This window comes from Ambystoma mexicanum, chromosome 13, assembly GCF_040938575.1.
Source record: "Ambystoma mexicanum isolate Mex_15411 chromosome 13, UKY_AmexF1_1, whole genome shotgun sequence".
Classification (NCBI taxonomy): Eukaryota; Metazoa; Chordata; class Amphibia; order Caudata; family Ambystomatidae; genus Ambystoma; species Ambystoma mexicanum.
In genome coordinates, this window is record NC_090938.1 from 724079588 (window position 1) to 724100062 (window position 20475).

Consider the following 20475-nt stretch of genomic DNA (forward strand, 5'->3'; position numbering starts at 1 on the left):
TTTATGAAGGGACTGTTCGGATCGTTCCCGCCGGTGAAGGCCCCTGCCCCGGCACCCGCCGGTGAAGGCCCCTGCCCCGGCACCCGTGCTGCCCAGGATCATGGGGTGCCATTCGAGCCCCTGCATTCGGCGCCGCTGAAATTCCTGTCGTGGAAGACTGCGTTTCTTGTGGCCATCACCTCCGCACGGCGAGTGGGAGAGATCCAGGCCCTATCCTACAAGCCTCCATACTTAACCTTTCACGACACAAGGGTGGTGCTGAGGACGCACCCCTCGTTTGTGCCCAAGGTGCCGTCGGACTTCCACCTCAACGAACCCTTGGTATTACCTGTTTTTTTCTCGTGCCTTCGTCTCCGGCCGAGAGGACTTTGCACTTGCTGGATGTGGCTAGAGCGCTGAAGTTCTACGGGGACCGAACAAAGAGTTTTTGGAAGACATCACAGCTGTTTGTGAACTTTGGACCTGTGAACCAAGGGAAGGCTCTTTCGAAGGCTTCCATTTCCAAATGGCTCTCCGGCTGCATCATGCATTGTCATCGGTTGGCAAACCGACCGTTAGCCGTCCGAGAGCCCACTCGGCCAGAGCGATCGCTGATACCACGGCGTTCTTGTCTGGTGTGCCCCTGCTGGACATCTGCAAGGCTGCTACGTGGAGGTTGACGCACACCTTCACGAGATTCTACTGCATCGACCGGGATTCCAGCGAGGAGTCCAGAGTTGGGCAGGCAGTGCTGCGCAACCTGTTCGCTTAAGGTGAGCCTGGTGAGGAGGTAAGAGATGATTAATGTTGAGCCTTGCCACCTCCCGTGGTTTTGCATGTGTACTGCTATGTATTCTTATATTCATGAGCATGTGAATCCATGCCAGACCCCATGCTGGAGAAGGAACAAGTTACTTACCTGTAACTGTTGTTCTCCAGCATGGGTCTGGCATGGATTCACATGCGAACCGTCCCTCCTGCTCCTCTACGGCTCTTCACTTGGTCATGCTGCCACTTTGCATGCTACCAAATCTGAAGATGGCTGCCAGAGGCAGGGCTTAGGGAGAGGGCAGTCATTGGCTGGGGGCAGTATGACCCAGAGATCAGCGATTGGTTACTACTAAGAAAGACAGATCAGAAACGAAACTGATACTGATTTTTTTTCTTTACCGAGGATTCCCAGCCTGACGACGGGTGAATATTCATGAGCATGTGAATCCATGCCAGACCCATGCTGGAGAACAACAGTTACAGGTAAGTAACTTGTTCCTTACTGTATATTCCTTTATTTGTCCTCAGGGAGTGCTGCACTGGGTGTGTGTGCACTGTGGTCTGTGTGCTGGGCTATTTTTCTTGTACTGTGAGCTGTATGTGTGCGTTATTCATTTATTGTGCTATGTTAGTGCTGTATGTGTGCGCTGGTCTTTGAATATTGATGCACTTTGCTCTGCATTCACGTTTAGAGTGGAAATACCCTCGGAAATTCTCCCTTTAAATGCCTTGGTGCTCATTTAAGAGAGGTGCTGTGTTGTCTGGTCTTTCCCTGCATCCTGTCCTGTATGCATGGAATTCTATGCGAGACTGACATGGAATGCTGTGTGTGAGAATGTTGTATTCTGTGAATGGGATTTGAGAAGATGGGTTGACTGAGAGAGGATGCCGGTGGATGTTCTGCCCCAATGTACTTACCTGATGTTCCCTAAACCTGTACCTGTACCTATACCTTGTAACTGAGACTGGAACATGAGTAGAGATGTTTCCTGTTTCTACACCAGTCTAAGTGTTGTGCTTGGCCAGGAACCCATTATAACATGCTGCTCTTCTTTGACAGTTTAAGGACAGAGTGTGCACGATGTGAAAGGGGCACTAGCCATGTCACAGCAAGGGTGGGACAGTGATAGTGCTGGGGGGTGGTAGGGGGAGCGAGGGGATGTCCAGCCCCCTGTCCAGACCCCCCTCGCTTAGGTGTCTATCGCTGTTTCTAGGGGCCGTTGGTTCCCTGCTAACTCCAGTCATCTATGTCCTCTATCTGAGAGAGGCCGAGATCTAAGGAGGCAGAGACTGCTTTAGACCGGAGCAGAATAAGACAGCCCAGATCTTTAACGCACCTACTGAGCAGGATTTCATGGAAAATGTTGATCACAAGCTCCTATGGCACATGACTCCGCCTTTCATTCTACTATGCTGATAAAATAAGTACAGTTGACACTGTAAGCAAGTGGTGTTTAAATGCTGGTATTAATATGGTGAAGTAAGAAGCACATGATTGTCTGTCAAGTAAGAAGCATGTGCTTCTCTGTACTCCCCATTTCATCTGGTGAAATTAGGAGCACTTGCATGTCCTCGCTTCTGATAATATGGTGAAGTGGTGGGTGGGGTACTGACGAGCATCAGGTCTGATTTTTGTTTTTGTTTGTGTTTCTAATTTTTAAATGCAAGTGTGATTAAATGTTTCGCACACGGAAGTATGAGGGGTGAAGGTGGGAGAAGACCTATAAAGGCTCTGTGATTGTATTTGCAGTGATTGACACTAGTGCTCTGTGATTGGCTGTGCTGCTCTACTGTGATTGGCTGGTTTCTGAGCCGTGCTTCTCTCTTGCAGGTGAGGTGACTCTGGATCCTGGCACCGCTTATCCCCAGCTCATCGTGTCTGAGGACGAGAGAAGCATGAGATATGGTGTCCCAGCCCAGGATCTGCCAGACACCCCTGAGAGATTCACTAGACGCCCCTTTGTCCTCGGGAGGGAGGGAATGGGCTCAGGGAGGCATTACTGGGAGGTGGAGGTGGGGTGCAGCAAGGGCTGGGTCCTGGGGGTGTGTGATGAGTCTGTGCCCAGGAAGGAGCGGCCCACACTATCACCCAAGGGAGGAATCTATATAGTGCAGCTCTGGGATGGTGATTACAAGGCTTACAGCTCCTCTCCCACCTCCCTGACCCCCCGCGCTCCCCCCAGGGTTCTGGGTCTCTTTCTGGACTATGAGGCGGGCAGGTTCTCAGTGTACGATGCGCAGGACCGGGCTCTGCTCTACACCTTCTCCGGGGCCTCCTTCCTCAACACCCTTTGGCCCCTCTTCGGGACATGGAGAAATGATGGGCTGCGAATCCTCCCGGGGGCAGGACAAGACTGGCAGCAACGGAGCCTGTAGCAGGTAAGGGGGGGCTGTCTGTTGTAGGCACTGGGGGGGGCTCTGGGTATCCTGCCGGGAACAGGACCGGACGGGGCCTTTGAAGCCGGCACCAGAAAAAAAGGGGGCAGGGGGTGGTTCGGGGGCAGTGGCTTGTAACTCTTATTATTAGTGTGGAGTGGGATCATGTGCTTCTGGCAGCAAACCCTGTTTTACCGGAGGAGGATATTTGGGGCAGGGCAGTGGCATCTGTTTCTCTGTTAATCGGTAGCATGCCATGTGGCGGGGGCAGATATTTGGCGAGGGATGCGAGTACTAGGTGGCAGTTTCCTGTGTTTTTTCGCAATGTAGCCTGTTCTGTAGTGGGGCAGTGTTTTGAGTACGGCCAGGTGCGGGCATGGCCGGCCCTAGGATTTGCAGAGTCCTGGGCGGCACAAGGTGTGGGGGGGGCTAAAGGGGGGCGCCTTTATTTGCATAAATAGTGACCTTAGGAATATTACAGAATTATGAGTCTTCAATACCAATGGCATCATGGGAAGTTAAATTAAGAACATGTTGCCACGAGGAAGGCAGGAGACAAAAAACTGATGTCCAGTATCTGAATTGTCCCTGTTAATATTTACCTAGTTGGCAGTATCAGGAATGAGGCTTTTTGGAAGAAACAGACGGTGTGAGCTGAATACCTCGTAGAGACTTCTAATTTTAGCATAGTGAGATACAAGGGTTTTCCCAGGAACACAGTTTTAAGTGGAGAAGCCGGGATTTGAGACTAGTCCTAAATGCAGGCACTTGAAGACATATCTGTCCAGGGTATTGGTAGAAATATTGTTTGTGAAAGGTCTTTTTGAAACTTTCGTTAGAAAACACCACCCGACTATGGAAGGCATTGCAACAATATGGTGACTGTGTTTTGTTAACGGAAGTTAACTGATGTTTTTGCAGAAGTTTCCCAAATGTTTTTATTTTTATTGTGTGTATATACTCCTTCGTCCCGTCCTCTTTCCTCCATACTGTGTGGGTAACCCTCGCTAGGGACAGAAAACGGAAACTTTTTCACCAGAACAAATCTTCCCCTTTAAATTTAGTGGCACGTGGGGGTGCTACCCTGGGAGCATGCCCTTCCCTGACTCCGCCCACCAGCGCCATCCCCAGTCCTCTTTTCCGCATCTGCGGGAACGGACCGCTTTCACTAGCACTCCTGGGTTAGGCTTTGGCCTAGTAATTTCACACGCTCCTCCCCGGAAAATATCTTTGTCTTATATTCAGATACTCTGTCCTCTAGCACCAAGCTCCTCCCCGGCGCATGTCGACGTCATCGGGTATCAGCAGGTGTCCAGCTTGCGAGGGGCTCTTCCCTACTTCCAACCCCCCACGCTCTTTGCATTCGCTGCCTTGGACCCGATCCAGGCTGGGAGGGTTGATTTGCATGTGATGCGCTTACACTGCGTGCTCTGAAGAACAGGTTAGCTTGGTGGAGAGAGCTCTTCGGAAGGTCACCTCCAGAGGACTTGAAGGACTTCGTCAGACACAAGTCAAGGCCCAAGGTAGGGCCACTGTTTTCATTTGCACCCCGCAAGGGCGACTCCTTTTCCAGGAAACGTCCGAGCAGGAGGGACCGTCAGGTTCTAGTACCAGCACAGGCACCGAGGCTGATTCAGCAACCCGCCGCGAGGCCAAGGGGTCGCGTGATCCTACCAGTGACGTCACTGAGGAACGCAAGATTCTATTACCGGGTCTTCACCCGAGGGGCTAAGCCCTACTACTAGACAAAAGTCTGAGGGGGCGCTTGTACGCAGCACAATGCCTATCAGGCCCCAGCCTGAGGTGCAAGGTAGGCCTCGACCTCCATTGCCAAGAGTCCAGGAGGAGGCCGGGCCCAGCGCAGCAAGCGACACAGGCATGTGGCCGCAGCACCAGAGAAGATGGCCGCTCATCAGACACCATCCCCCTTCGGGGAACCAGTAGGAGAACGAGTTTCTAGGTGGGACTGACTTTCACCAGGCAAATGGCCTACAGCCTATCCTTCGGCATCACAGGGTAGATGCATTCCATCCACATGCAGTGAGGCTCAGCGCGCCCAGTCCTCAGCAACCTCGGGATCCTACGCCTACTCCCGCACTGCCAAGCACCCCACCGGCCTGTGAGGACAGGTTTTTTGGAAAGTTCCTCATGCTCATGAGGTGTCCACAGATGAGTGTCATCCTGAAGGATGTGATCAGGGACATGCTTCTTCCAGTCCTGGCTCCAGTTCTGCAGGCGGCACTCACAGCTGCTCCGCCCGTAGTTCGCGCACCTCAGGCCCCCGTGCAGCCTCCGCTGCCCATGCCTGTCCCCACAGCCCCAGCCCCCCTGCCTCTGGCAACCCCGGCGGTTCCGTATCAGCCTCTACTGCAGCCTCTGGCTATGGTCAGCACACCTCAGCCCTTGGCGCCCAGTACTCCTCCAGCTGCACCGGACCAACAGGACACTTTGGTGGACACCGATGAGGAGGAGGATCCGGACACACCTTCGTCATGAACGGCTTGCAGGTCTGGCCAAATACCTGGGGCTCCCACAACCCGAGGTGGAACAACCAGAGGGCGGGGGTCCTGGCGGAGGTCCTCACTTTACGCCTCGCGGCTAGAACTTGGATTGCGATACAAAAGGACGTGGTGGCTCTGGCCAAGAAGGGCTGGCTTAAACCCCACTCAGCGCAGCCGACCAACAGGCGCCTCAACACCAAGTACAGGCAATTGGAGGGGGATCAACTCTTGCTGTCTGCACACCCTCAGCCACACTCCTCAGTGATCACCGCGGCCTCACTCTACTCCAAACAGCAGTCTTCTTGGCTACCTCAGCCTCAGTACTCCTTGACAATGAGGAGACTATCTTGGAGGCGTATGGAAAGGTCTATTCCAACGCTTCTTTGCACCTGCATCAGTCCAATGCGACGCTATACTCTCTGCTGACAACCAAAGACTTTGGCGGGAAATAGCCGACTTCCTTCCTGAACTTTCGATACAGAGTCGAGCACGCTTCAAGGTGGGGCTGGCGGAAGCAATGACGATGGCGCAGGACATAATAGAGTCCACCATGGTCCACATTGACAACATTCAAGGGTGGCAACCTTTTTCATTCCACCACCGATGAGGAACTTGATAAGAAAAACGGCTCCCAGACTATAAAATTCTTATCTATCCTCACAAAGTCCACGCCTAAGACCTACAGCCAGATGCACCAGCGTTCCAATAAGTGTCGGGCCTTCGGCGGGTTCTAAGGCTTCCAGGAACTGAGGTCCAGACAGCCGGACCGCTCTCCAGGCCAGCACCGCCGCAAACAGCACAAGGCAGGGAATACAGGTTTTTTTCAGTCCCCCTCCTCAGCCCCTGCCTCGGAGGGAAAAAAGGCATGACGCGCCGATCTGGACCCACTTGTTTACGGTGGGGGTGTGGGGGAGGCAGGCCGGCCCTTCACTCGCAATGCTGGCGCACAAGGTTCGCAAACTCCTGGATCCTATCAGTAGTGTCCATGGGCTACTGCCTACCCATCCCTCCTCCGGTCCGGTCCACCAGATTGGGACAGCAACTCTGTTGTCGGAAATTTGATCACTCGTAGTCAGGCAGTAGAAAAGGTCGCAGCCTCGCAGCAGGGTCTGGGCTTCTTTTCACAGATTTCCACCATACACAAAACGAACCAGGCAGGTCTGAGCGTTGTGTTGAACCTTTCCACCTTGATCCTTTCCCTCCCTCTTCAAAATTTCAAGATGGTTATCCCAGTGCTTATAGCAGAGACATTGTGCAGGAGAGACTGGATGTGCTCCCTGGACCTGAAGGATGCATACCTACACGTCCCTGTCTGGCAGCCCCATCAGTCCTTTCTGAGGTTCAGGATCATGGTCTTTCATTTCCAATACACGGTTCTACCCTTTGGCCTCAACTCAGCCCCCAGGGTCTTTACCAGAATTATGAACACGGAGGCGGCCCTGGGCCCAGGGTCACCACGTCTATCTATACCTAGATGACTGGCTCGTCAGGCTAGGCTCTCCGGAGGCGGTTGAACACACCGCCTCATCCCTCATGAATACTGTACACAAGTTGGCATTTTCCATCAATCTCAAGAAGTCGCAGCTGGAGCCCACGCAGGAATCAACGTTCCTGGGCCTCATCTGGGATATGAGCTCCGAGAGAGTTTTCCCCTTGGACGACAAGCCATCACAGCCATCAAGCGAGCCACTGGGCATTTCTTCAGTAGGGCAGTGACCTCAGCATGGTGGTACCAACGCCTCCTCGGGATTATGGCAGCATGCCTCCTAGCTGTGCCACACACAAGGCTCAAGATGAGACGCTTGCAGCTGCACTTAGCAGCCTCCTGGAGTCAGGAAAGAGGTTCTCAAGCGGAGTTGGTCACCATTCCACATCAGCTCCACCAGGACCTTGTCTGGTGGAGCAGGGACTACAACTTACGGGTTGGCAGACCCTTCCGGCAACCGGGACCACAGGTTATCTCCAGAGACTTGTTTTTAGTGGGCTGGGGGCCACACTGTGCAGCCAGTGTGCATGGGGTCTGGTGTGTTCAGAAGTAGGAAGCTCATATCAACTAGCGTGAGTTAAGGGCTATCTGGCTTGCTCTCAAAGCCTTCTTCCCCAGGGTCAGCGGCAAGCCTATCCTGATTCAAACAGACAACTCCACCAACATGTATTACATCAACAAGCAGGATGGCACCAGGTTCCCCTCGCCTCTGCAGCCTAGCAGTTCGCATCTGGGAATGGGCTCTGGTGAACAGCATACACTTGACAGCCATCCACCTCCCGGGGGAGTCCAACCTGAAGGCGGACAGACTCAGCAGGCTGGGTGCGGACAATTACGAATGGCATTTGAACGAAGAAGTCCTTCAGGAGATCTTCAACAGATGGGGTCATCCTCAGATGGATCTCTTTACCACCCGGTCCAACAGGGTGAGGCATTTCAGATACAATGGAATAACATGAATGCATATGCATTACATTCCACTACCCTGGTCCACGGGGTAATCTGCAAGATAAATGGAGTCAAATAGCAAATAGTGATATTCAAAGTGAGCTGGGTATCCACCAGCGGAATATGGACATTATCGAACATAAGAATCGTTCGAAATTCATGCCTCCCCTAACAGGTGATAATGCTATAGAAATCGTATCGATCTATTTCCAACGAAATACACAAGCACATTGATGGGCAATACAAAAGGTTTACAAGCAAAAAGAGTAATCTCACAAAATTAGAACCTATAGCTCTCCAGGACTTGTCACAAGATACTTCAATTACCATAAAAGAGGCAGACAAGGGTGGCAACATTGTGGTTCTCAATAAATTAGACTATATTGCCATGGCTCAGGAACACCTTGCTACACCCGGATGCTACCTCAAATTGTCTAGCAATCCGACTGCCCAAACAGTCACTGAACTTTATACACTAATACATTATTGGTATAACAAAGGGCTTCTTACAGATGACGAGAAAGTGTTAATTAAAACCAGACCATTGATGCCCACACTGTACTTTGTGCCGAAGGTACACAAACCATGTTTACCATCTGTACGCCCAATCATGAGTGGGCAAGGAGGGGCCACAGAAGGCTTAGCAGAATATATTGATTCTGGGATCAAGCACCTACTACCTGCCATACTGGCCTTTTTAAAGAACACTACACATACTCTACAAATTCTGAATCAAATCTCCTGCGAATCACATTTTATTTCTAGTTACTCTAGATGTAACAGCATTGTATACATCAATTCAACATAAGTTAGCGCTGGAGACAATTGATTATACTTTTAGGACTTTCTCGGCTTCGCATTACATGCATGTGGAAATGCTCAAAAGCTTTTTAGAATTCACATTACAACATAATCAGTTTCTCTTTAAATGACGACTACTACGCACAAACTAAAGGCATTGCAATGGGGGCTAAATATGCCCCCATTAGCAAGTCTTTTCATGGCCTTCTTTGAAGACCAACACATCTTTCAAAACAACCCCTTCTATCATGACCTCAAGATCTGGAAAAGATATATTGTTGTTTTTGTTATCTGGTCAGGCAGCCAGGAAAGATTTGTCATGTTCTTACAACACCTTAATCAGAACAGCTTTAATATGAAGTTCTCTGGACACAGGCATGCTACGGAAATTGTATTCTTGGATCTCCAAATTAATATTGTAACAAATGCTATTCAGACTTGCACCTATTGTAAAGAAACTGCTGTAAATTCAATCGTGCATGCTACTAGTAGTCACAGAAAGAGCGTAATTAATAGCATTCCTAGAGGAGAATTGTGCATTCCTAGAGGAGAATTTTTGAGATCTAGACGCAACTGCAGTCAAGATGAACAATTTGCGACAGAATGTGAGTCGATTGGAGACAGATTCACAGAAAGAGGGTACCAACGGGCCACTGTTACCAGAGCAGCCAAATCTATAGAGAAAGTTGACCGTTCTCAGTTATTGTCCCAGGCGGAAAGAAGGAATCGAGATTTTCCAGAATGTTAATTTCATTACCAAATAGTCTACAGATTGCAAGTTCTTGTTTTATATTTTACAAAAACACTGGCACATTCTCAAATTGGATTTAGATCTAGCACAATATATTGCTGCAAAACCCAACATCATCTTTACTAAATCACTGACTTTGAGGAATGTTCTCAGTCCCTCTTTCTTAAAATCTGACCCCATTAGACAGACTAATTGGATGTCCTCTTTTACCAAACCAATCGGTTTTCATAAATGTGGCACATGCAACTTTTGCCAATTTGCACTGTCCCCCACAAAGGTCTTCACATGCCATGGTGGCATACAAGTCAAGATCAGACATTATCAATTGTCGTTCCAAATTGATCATTTATGGTAATCAGTCTGCATGCAATAAGATTTATATTGGTAGCATTATCCGAGAATTGCGAGTCAGGATCCGAGAACACTTTGCTAACCTCAACAGTCAGGATCCTAAACTTCAGTGTTCTGCCCATTGGCAAACTCAGCACCAATCAGACCATCGTCAAAACATCAGGTTTATCGGGCTCCAACAAATTAAGCAGCATGTAAGAGGAGGTGACCGACAACTAATTTTGTGACAGCAAGAGGCTCGCATGATATGTAAACTACGCTGTTTGAAACTGGGACTCAACCAAGAACATGAGCTCAATGTATTTTTATAAGAGATGTTCATAATTGCGAATGGCATTTGAACTAAAAAGTCCTTTTGGAGATATTCAAAAGATGGGGTCATCCTCAGGTGGATCTCTTTGCCACCCGGTCCAACAGGGTGATGCATTTCAGATACAGTGGAATAACATGAATGCATTTGCATTTCCTTCCACTCCCCTGGTCCATGGGGTAATCTGGAAGATAATGGAGTCAAATAGCAAATCCTTGAGCAAATGGATATTTCCCATCTGTGAAAGGTATAGTGAGCAAAAAGCAGATGGCTGCAAACTCTCAATGTGGTTAACAACCACTGAACAGGTTATCATGCGTTGTTCTTCCGAGAGAGGGGCGCCTGCTACCATTGTTGAATTCTTTGAAGGCACTTGGGGTTGGTCACCCTAGGTTACCTGGGGGCAACCAGATGTGGACTCCCTGCTCACTGTGCTTAGAGGCACAGCTTCACCTCACTGATGATGCCCAACAAGGCTGAAACACGTGTATGGGGTTGCTGTTAGTACTCTTGTTCAGAGAGGAATTGCCATAGCATTTCGGTGCTGGACTGCCCATGTGGGCAGGACAAAGACTGATATGCAAATGGATATTTCCCATCTGTGAAAGGTACAATGAGCAAAAAGCAGATGGCTGCGAACTCTCAATGTGGTTAACAGCCACTGAACAGGTGATCATACCTTGTTCTTCCGAGAGAGGGGTGCCTGCTACCGTTTTTGAATTCCACGGGGTAATCTGCAAGATCGGGGAGTCCTGGCACCTATGTATCATTCTGATAGCGCCATGGTGGCCGGCGAGGCCATGATTCTTGGAGCTGCTCAGCCTGTCCGAGCAGCCCCCGATGCACCTTCCACTGGTCCCAGCTCACCTATCGCAGCAGTGGGCCACAGTCATCGACCCTGCCCCCCAGAGGTTAGCCCTCGCAGTGTGGCATCTGCGCTGGTCACAGGTTAACCTAAAAATCATACAGGGTGCCAGGAGCGAGGCTACTAGGAGCAAGAGCAAGTGAACTAAGTTTTATCACTGGGCTGAAACACTGGAGATTGATCCGCTGACTTGCACGTTGGATGATGCGCTATCCTTTTCAGCACACCTTGCATACTCGAGGGTGCAAGTAGGCACATGCTGCACCTATCTGGTAGCCATCAGAGCTTATCGGAACTCTGAGGAGGAGGTATTTGCGTCCTCCAACCTGATCGTTAAGCAGCACTTGGTGGGCCTCACTAGGCTTTACCCACCTATCAAGAAACCGCACCCGTTGTGGGACTTTAATGTAGTCTTGGGCGCCTTGCTGCATAAACCATTTGAACCAAAGGTGTCTGCGGACATCAGGCTAGTCCTCATTAAGACAGCCCTCTTGGTAGGTCTTACCTCTGCGGCAGGGTCAGTTAAATGCAGGCACTGGTGGCCTCAAAGCCGCTTAGAGCTTGCCCCACATACTTACCTAAGGTAGTCTCCTTGTTTCATCTGAATGAGGACATAGTGCTACCTACTTTCTTTGCAGACCTCAAGGATGAGGCCCAGCGGGTACTGCACTGTATTGATGTCAGGCATGCTCTAAAATTCTACCTGGACAGAACCAAGAGCTTCTGCAAATCAGACGCTCTTTGTCACCTTTGGTGGGTCAAGGCCAGGCTATCGAGCTTCCAAGGCCTCAATATCAAGGTGGATGGTTTCGGCCATCAAAGAGGCTTATGAGTGGCAGAACAAACCACTCTGCATGCCCATACTATCCGGGCCAAGGCCACGGCGGTGGCCTTCCAGAGGCACGTTTAGTGGCATTTCATGAGCAGGGCGGCTACATGGGCTATGCCTTCGGCAGGTACTACTGCTTGGATGCCAACTCCAGGTCGGACGCGGCATTTGAACACGCAGTTTTAAGGAACTTGTTTTCTTAGGAGGGTCACCTCTCCCCCCACCCCCGGGGCTACATTCCGTTGTTCTTGCCCATACCGTATGGAGGAAAGGGGACGGTACGTAAGAGGAATTATGAGTTACTCACTGTAGTGACTAGCGTACTCCTAGTCCATAGTCCCCTTTCCTCTATACGTCCCACCATCCTCCCCTTTAATACTGGTGTCATTAGGCAATGTTATTATTGTCAATGCGTCAAAGGGGACTGAGGAGTGGTGCCGGTGGGCGGAGTCAGGTAGCGCATGCTCCCAGGGCCGCGCCTCTAAATTTAAATGGGGAAGAAGATTTTTTCTGGTGAAAAAGGTTCCGTCTCCCGTTCCTAGCGAGGGACACCCATACAGTATGGAGGAAAGAGGACTCTGGACTAGGAGTATGTTAGTCACTACAGTGAGTAATTTATCATTTCTTAGCCATATCTCCAAACAAGCTGTATGCTTTGATTTTGCAAGCTATGGATAAGGATTGTTTTGGCTGTCAAAAGAAATAAATTCCACATTCAGGGGCGGACAGGGTAGGTCCGGATAACAGGAGTAGCAGGGGATCGATCATATGGCACAATGCTCCAAAGACAACTCAGCATATTAGGTTACTGTTGCCTAGATGTTCTATGTTTAGACCTTCCTGTAAATAGTATGGCTTTTTTCCTATTTCTGGTGCAAAATGTGTTGCTTTGACCTGGGGATTGATACAGCTCTGTCTCTTCACTCAGTGTGGGAATCTCTGCTCCTGTAGTGAAAATCAAAAGCTGCCACCCATTAATATATGCACAGTAAGTGAATGAATCTTAAAGTGAAACATACACATTTAGTTGCTTTCAAAAATACAAAAACAGTAGCAGGCGCCCCTCTCCAGAAAGAACACTGCATGGTAACCTGTTCGGTTGTTTTTTGCTCTCTGTACTTTTCACAAATGAAGAATATCCATTTGCATATCAGTCTTTGTCCCGCCCACAAGGGCAGTCCAGCACTTAAGTGCCAGGCAAACCTCCTTTGAGCAAGAGTACCAAGAGCAACCCCCACACCTCATACCTCATCAGTGGAATGGAGCTGTGTCTCTCTGAGTTGGTCACCCTGAGTTACCTGGGGGAACCCAGACGTAGACTCCCTGCTCACTGTGCCCAACAAGGCTGAAACGCATGTATGGGGTTGCTGTTGGTACTCTTGTTCAGAAGGGAATTGCCATAGCAGTTTGGTGCTGGACTGCTCATGTGGGCGGGACAAAGACTGATATGCAAATGGATATTTCCCATCTGTGAAAGGTACAGTGAGCAAAAGGCGATGGCTGCAAACTCTCAAATTGAAGGGAAAAAACACATAACAGGTTATCATGCCGTGTTCTTTATAGAGAGGGGCGCCTGCTACCTTTTTTGAAAAATACACATTTTGTTCAATTGACCTTTCCCCAACAGTTCAGGAAAGAGCCCAAGAACTTCCTCTACAAGGAGTGGCTCCTCCCTAACACCTAGGTCCCCGCCCTACCAGAGACTGATTTGCTCCCAACTGCCCCAACCCCCTGCTGCCAATTGCCCACCCTCACCCTCCTCTGTTAGCTCCTCTGTCCTTTTTGCTCTCCTTCCCTCATTGAGTTCTTCCCCTCTGATTTGAATGGTGCTCTGTTGCTTTTTGCTTCCCGAAGCCAGACTAGCACTCAGTAAATACTATATTAATATCAAAGTGCATAAGACAAATTAGCATTGCCTTTCAAATGTTTTTTTAATCAACCTGCAAAAATAGAGAGAATTTCCAATAACTATACTGGCAAAGTATAAAGGGTTTTCACCTTTTAAACTCAACAACTTGTAATAATATCTCACGGAAAACCGTATCCAAACATGTGACGTGTGCTTTAATGACACTTTTATGTGGTCTGCGGGGCGGGGAGGGGGTGTTATACCTTCTGTACTGGAAACATGACACTTAGGGGTGAAATCCTAGAAGCCAAGCACTTGAGCAAGCAAACTTTTTTTTTTTTTTTTAATACTGCCCTTAAAAACACCCAACAGGGGTTGCATCCGCCCTCTGAAAAAAGTGGGCGGTCACTACCCACCCACATGTATCTTCGACTTGTGCCCTGAAAATTAGCACAGTGCCAGAACCAGAGAAAATGACCCATCCAATCTCCAGCACTGCAGCCTCCCCCTGCAGACAACACAGTATCCCCACAAACGATATGGTGGGGTTAACCTTTCATTCCTACTATCTGGAATAATTATATATCCAGAAAGAAAAGGAATGAAGAATATCTCTAGCAATTCTATTTCGAGGGAATTGGGTCCTCCGACGTATTCCATATCTATGACCGGTAATCACCACAGCTGTGCTGCTTGGGAAAACCTCCTGCGTCGATACGCTGTCCTCGGGCCTCCGTCGAGCCGACGTCACTGGATGTTATAAGTAGGACGCACGACGCCCGTAGCCTCAGTTCCGTTTTTTCTGCGAACGTGTTCGATTTGGAGATCTCGGCGCGCCTCGGTTCTTCTGAGTTCTATTCTCTTCGGTTCTACGAATCTCTTCGTTTGTGAAGTTTTCCATGATGTCTTTGTCTTCTTCCACTCCGCGGCGGGGTTTTAAGAAGTGTCGGGACCGCTGGTCCAAGATGTCGTTGACTGACTTGCACGCCGCCTGCCTCTGGTGCCTCGGTGAGGACCACGACACGGATGACTGTGTAGACTGCCAGTCGCTTAGGTCAAAGGCCTTGCGGGAGCGTAAGAGGAAGCTTTCTGTCGGTAAGGTGGCCAAGCCCCAGAAGTCAAAATCCACTGGGCTTTCGACAGACGATTCGAGGGGCGACTCTCTGCATCGTCGGCGTCCGGGGGGGGGGTCTCGGTCCCAGAGTAGGTCCCGCCATTCCTCTGCCTCTTCGAGGCACTCACGGAAGCACCATCACCGGTCGCCTTCCTCGTCCAAGGGCTCCGCCCGTCGGCGGGTTGCTTGTCCCAACAAGCATTCCACTTCCGCGGAATGGGATTCATTTCGGCAGGAGATGATGGCGATTTTTCAGTCGCAGGACTCCGTTCCGTCCGTGCCGTCGAAAGACGCCGGCCGTGACCGTGCTAGAGCCACCATTCGCACGACTTCGGGCTTGGGTGGTCAGTGCGATCATCGAGCACCTTCTAGGTCTCGATCGGACGAGGCGGATCGCTCTAGACATGCCCGCTCCAGGTCCCGGTCCTCGACGCCCTCGAGACCGGCGAAGCCTGTGAGGTCTTCGAAGAAGACGTCAACGCCTTTGGCGCCGAGGTTGTCGAGGGACTCTCTCTAGGCTCTGCCTCTGAGGAAGCCGTCGATGCCATCGGCGGCCAGGCTGTCGAAGGACACGCTCGGGGCTCCGCCCTCAAGGACTGTGTCGAAGCCGTCAGCGCCACGCTAGACGCCGATTCCATCGCGCCCTCAATGTCTATTGAGGCCGTTTTGTCGGAGGTACCCCGTGGCACAGTGGAACCCCCTAAAAAGGCTCTGGCCAAGTCTAAAAGTGTCTTTGTCCCTTTTTCTGTGCCTTCATTCCAGCCTCTGGATTATATTTCTGAGGTGGAAGAAGGGTCTGAGGAAGAAGGTTTGGTTCCTGATGAGGTACCTGACGAGATTTTGTCTGGTCATAGCCAAATTGAAGACCTGCGTCAGTCGTTGTACGACGCCAGTGGTCTGGACACCTCTCCGGAGGTGGAGTTCGGTAGGCCTGAGCCTGCACCCACGGCGAGTCCTCGTACCGGTGCCTTATGTCGAGGGTAACGGAATACTTGGGGTGGTCTGCGCCACCTGTCGATTTTCTGCAGGATGACCTGACGGATATCCTTGACCAAGGTCCACCAACTGACCCGGTACTGCCATTCCATATGGCCTTGCAGAGAAGGGTGGCAGCGGCTTGGACTGCTCCGGAGAGTCTCCCGGCAGTGAGCAGGTCTTTGCCGAAGAAATATCGTCCAGCCAGTGGCGACCCCAGCTACTTGACTATGCACCCCACTCCGGAGAGTTTGGTGGTGCAGGCGGCTACGGCCCCGGCAAAACAGGCGTTGTACCCTACCATCCCTCCTGATAGGGATGACAAACATTTTGACGGCTTGGTGAAGAAAGTGTTTTCTTCAGGGGGTATGGCTTTACAGGCAGCCAACTCTGTGTGCCTTAGCACGTTTCACTCATACTCTGTGGAATTGTCTCTTCGGCGGCTGAACATATTCCCGAAGGGGAGGAACGAGATGGCTTTCTTGTTCTTGTTCAGGATGGCAAGGATGCCACGTGTGAATCTGTTCGGTCGGGTCTGTACATGGCAGATTGCGTCAGCCGGTCCATGGCGGCGAGCAACGTAATGCGCAGATTTGCGTGGTTGCGGAAATCGGGGTTTGCTCCTGATGTACAAGCCCGGCTCCTCAACATGCCCTTTGATGGTGAACATCTTTTTGGCAGCAAGGCTGACTAGAGCCTTGAGAGGTTGCAGACCTCCAAAGCTGCAGCGAAGTCGTTGAGCGCTGCAGTTCGCCAACCTCTGCCTTTTCGTCCTAGGGGACAACAATGGAGGAGAGGTTCCTTTCGATATTACTCAACTTTTGGTTTGGTAGATTGAGGGGAGCTGCAAGTCAAAGGGACAACCGTCGGAGTACCAGAGGTTGAAAACAAGGTACTCGAGGTGCCAAGGCCGCTCGGGCAGTTGCCTCTTTACCCTCAGGCAATGCCGCAGCCGCTTCAGCTCAGTCATGAGGCCATGTCCCATGGTTCGCCGGTTGGGGGAAGGCTGGCGCAGCATCTTGTAGAATGGTGTGCCATTACTTCAGATGTGTGGGTTTTGGAGATCATAGCCCACGGCTACTGTCTTCCTTTCCGGCAGAGGCCTCACGACAATCCACAAGGGAATCTCTCTTTGAAGAGTCCGGATCTACTCCTTGCACAGGAAATACAATCCCTGCTGGAGAAAGGCGCCATAGAACTGGTGCCTGTAGCGGAGAGGAACAAGGGATGGTATTCCCCTTATTTTTTGAGGGGATTGAGACCCATCATGGACTTGCGCGGTTTGAACAAGCTCCTCAGGAAGGACAAGTTCAAGATGGTTACTCTTTCTGAAGTCCTCCAGGCCCTTCAACTACAGGACTGGTTGTTGTCTCTCGACCTCAAGGACGCTTACGTTCATGTGCCAATCCATCCCAAGCACAAGACGTACCTGAGGTTCGCGGTTGGCGACTCGCACTTTCAGTTTCGGGTCCTGCCGTTCGGATTGACCTCCGCCCCAAGGGTCTTCACCAAGCTCATGGTGGTGGTGGCAGCGTATATCAGGATAGGGGGGATTCACGTCTAACCCTACCTCCACGATTGGTTGATCAGGGCGTGCTCTCCTGAGCAAGTCCTGGATCATCTATCCGTCACCTGCCACTCCCTTCACAAGCTGGGCTTCTCCCTGAACTTATAGAAGTCCCACTTGACGCCAACTCAGCGGCTCCAGTACATCGGAGCAGTGCTCGACACGTCCCTGGGGCAGTGTTTCCCTCCCCAGGTGAAGGCTCATCACATTCAGCAGATGGTGCACAAGTTTAAACATGCCCAGAGTCTCCCGGCGTTCCTGTTCTTGAGGTTGCTCGGCCTCATGGCATCCTGCATTCTTCTGGTGCCATAGGCCAGGTTGCGGATGAGATCTCTGCAATGGGCTCTCGTGATGCAGTAGTCACAGTCCTCCGGCAGGATGCCAGACCCTGTTCAGGTGCCGCCCTCAATTGCCCAGGACCTTCTGTGGTGGGCCGTCGAAGGTAATCTGATAAGGGGGGGGGGGGGGCTCCATTTTGGCTACCCTGGCCAGAGGTGACAATCGTGACGGACGCAGCCCTCAAGGGATGGGGAGCTCATACCAACGAGCTGACAGTCAGCGGTCGTTGGTCTCCGTCGGAGTCCAGACTCCATATCAATCTGTTGGAGCTGAGGGCCGTCAGGCTTGCCCTGAAGGATTTTCTGCCGACTGTGCGAGGGAAGAATGTCCTGATTCTGACGGACAACACAGTGGCCATGCACTACCTCAACAAAAAGGGGGGGCAGGGTCACTTCCTCTGTGCTCTGGTTCTGGGCCATCCAGCAGGAGATTTCGATCTCAGCAGTTCATCTGGCCAGAGACGAAAACGAGACGGCGGATGCTCTGAGCAGGCAGAGCGCGATCTCTCACGAGTGGGAGCTGGCTCCGGAGATTCTCCTGGAGATCTTCGCCCTTTGGGGGACCCCACAAGTGGATCTCTTCGCCTCCAGTGTCAACCGGAAGTGTGAAAGGTTCTGCTTGCAGGAATTTCCTTCAAGAGGAGCCTTAGGAGATTTGTGGTGGAATGATCCTTCCCACTGATGTACACGTTTACTCCAGTCACCGTCATCCCGCAAGTGCTGCAGAGGTTCAGTTCCCGGCTGATCCTCATTGCTCCGGCATGGGCCTGGAGGGCGTGGTACCCGGACCTTTTCGACTTGTCCATCTAACCTCCATGCAGTCTTCCCTACCGAGACGATCTGCTCTCACGGGAGGAGGGTCAGGTTCTCCATCCAGAGGTCAGATCCCTCAACCTTCACGCTTGGCTTCTGAAAGGTTGAGGTATAAGCATTGGGACCTCCCTGAAGACGTGATGGAGGTGTTGCTTTCGGCCAGATGGCCTGCAACCAAGTCCCTGTACCGTTGGAGAAAGTTCTGCGACTGGTGCAGGGTTAAGAATGTGGATCCTTTTTCATGTGACATTCCTGTGGTTCTGTCTTGTTTTCTTTCGTTAGCCCACAAGGGCCTGCAAGTGGGTACCATTAAAGGTTACTTGGCGGCGCTGTCATATTTAAGCACTCGTCTGAGGAGTGTTCTTATTTCAAAATTCCTTTAATTTCTCAGTTTCTGAAAGGGCTCACTAATGTGTTCCCACCGTCGCCTTTCCAGGTGCCCGGTTGGGATTTGAACCTTGTTCTAAAATTCCTAATGGGTGCTCCATTTGAGCCTTTACATTCTTGTCCTTTGAGACTGTTAACCCTTAAAACTGTATTTTTAGTTGCGGTTACTTCCACTCGCAGAGTTAGTGAGTTGCAGGCACTTTTTGTTAAGCCACCCTTCACAGTGTTTCATAAGGACAGGGTTGTCCTTGGAGTCTGTCCTTCATTTCTTCCGAAAGTTGTATCGGAATTTAATTTAAGCCAAAAGGTCATTCTTCTGGCATTCTATCCTCTTCCGCATCCTGGTAAGGACGAGGAGAGGCTCCATAGGTTGGATCCAAAGAGAGCTTTACGTTTCTACATTTCACGCATGTCCCTGGTTAGAGTGGACGATCAACTCTTTATTGGTTACGCTGGAAGGCGTTTGGGACAAGCTGTTACTAAACAGACTTTGTCTAGATGGATTATCTTGGCAATATCTGAATGTTACCACTTGGTGGGTAAGGACCCTCTGGTAGGCTTACGGGTCCATTCTACTAGGGGTATGGCTGCCTCTAGTGCCCTGCACAGGGCTGTTCCTATTCGTAACATCTGTGAAGCAGCCACTTGTGCTTCGGTCCATACTTTTGTACGACACTACTCCCTAGATTCGATCCATGGGCAGGATCTGGCCTTTGGCAAGGCTGTCCTTTACTCTGCAATTTGATTGGGCATTCTAAATTTCTATATTCTATTCCCTCCTCCATACGTTGGTACTGCTTTGGGAGTCGCTGTCATAGATATGGAATACATCAGAGGACCCAATCCCCTCGAAGAACAAGTTACTCTCTTACCTGGTAATGTTCTTTCGATGGGATGGTCCGACGACGTATTCCATATCGCTCCCGTCCTACCTGCCCCGCTACAGAATTTCTTAAGTGATTGCAGCTTAGGTTTCCACAAGGCTTTCTGTGGTCCTACTGGCAGAAGATTGGTCCCACACGTTTTGGGGAAAAAACTACAACTGAGGCTACGGGCGTTGTGCGTCCTACTGCCGACATCCAGTGACGTCGGCACGACAGAGGCCCTCGAGGACAGCGTATCAACGACATCGACGCAGATGCCGAAAAGTTTCCGAAGCAGCACAGCTGTGGTGATTACTCGTCATAGATATGGAATACATTGTCGGACCATCCCATCAAAAGAACGTTACCAGGTAAGAGAGTAACTTGTTCTTCTCCAGCATGGGGTCTGGCATGGATTCACATGCTCATGAATATTCCCTGTCGTTACCCTGGGAATCCTCTGTAAAAGGAGAAAAACAGTTTCACTTTCATTTTAAAACTGTATTTCTCCTCTAAACCAATCACAGTGCTCTGGGTCATACTGCCCCCATCCAATGACGTTCTTCTCCCTAAGCCTCGCCTCACCTCTGGCATCCATCTT

At 50.6% G+C, this 20475-nt stretch overlaps 1 protein-coding gene across 1 annotated transcript in view; it reads left to right on the forward strand.

Annotated features, from left to right (window-relative positions):
* The window catches only part of LOC138521811 (E3 ubiquitin-protein ligase TRIM39-like), a 256777-nt gene that overhangs the window by 174070 nt on the left and 62232 nt on the right, over positions 1–20475 (forward strand). The window contains exon 8 of the mRNA XM_069634927.1: positions 2582–3129. Coding sequence (XP_069491028.1) covers positions 2582–3126 — 545 coding nt within the window. The 3' untranslated portion in view covers positions 3127–3129. The remainder of the gene's footprint in view (positions 1–2581; positions 3130–20475) is intronic.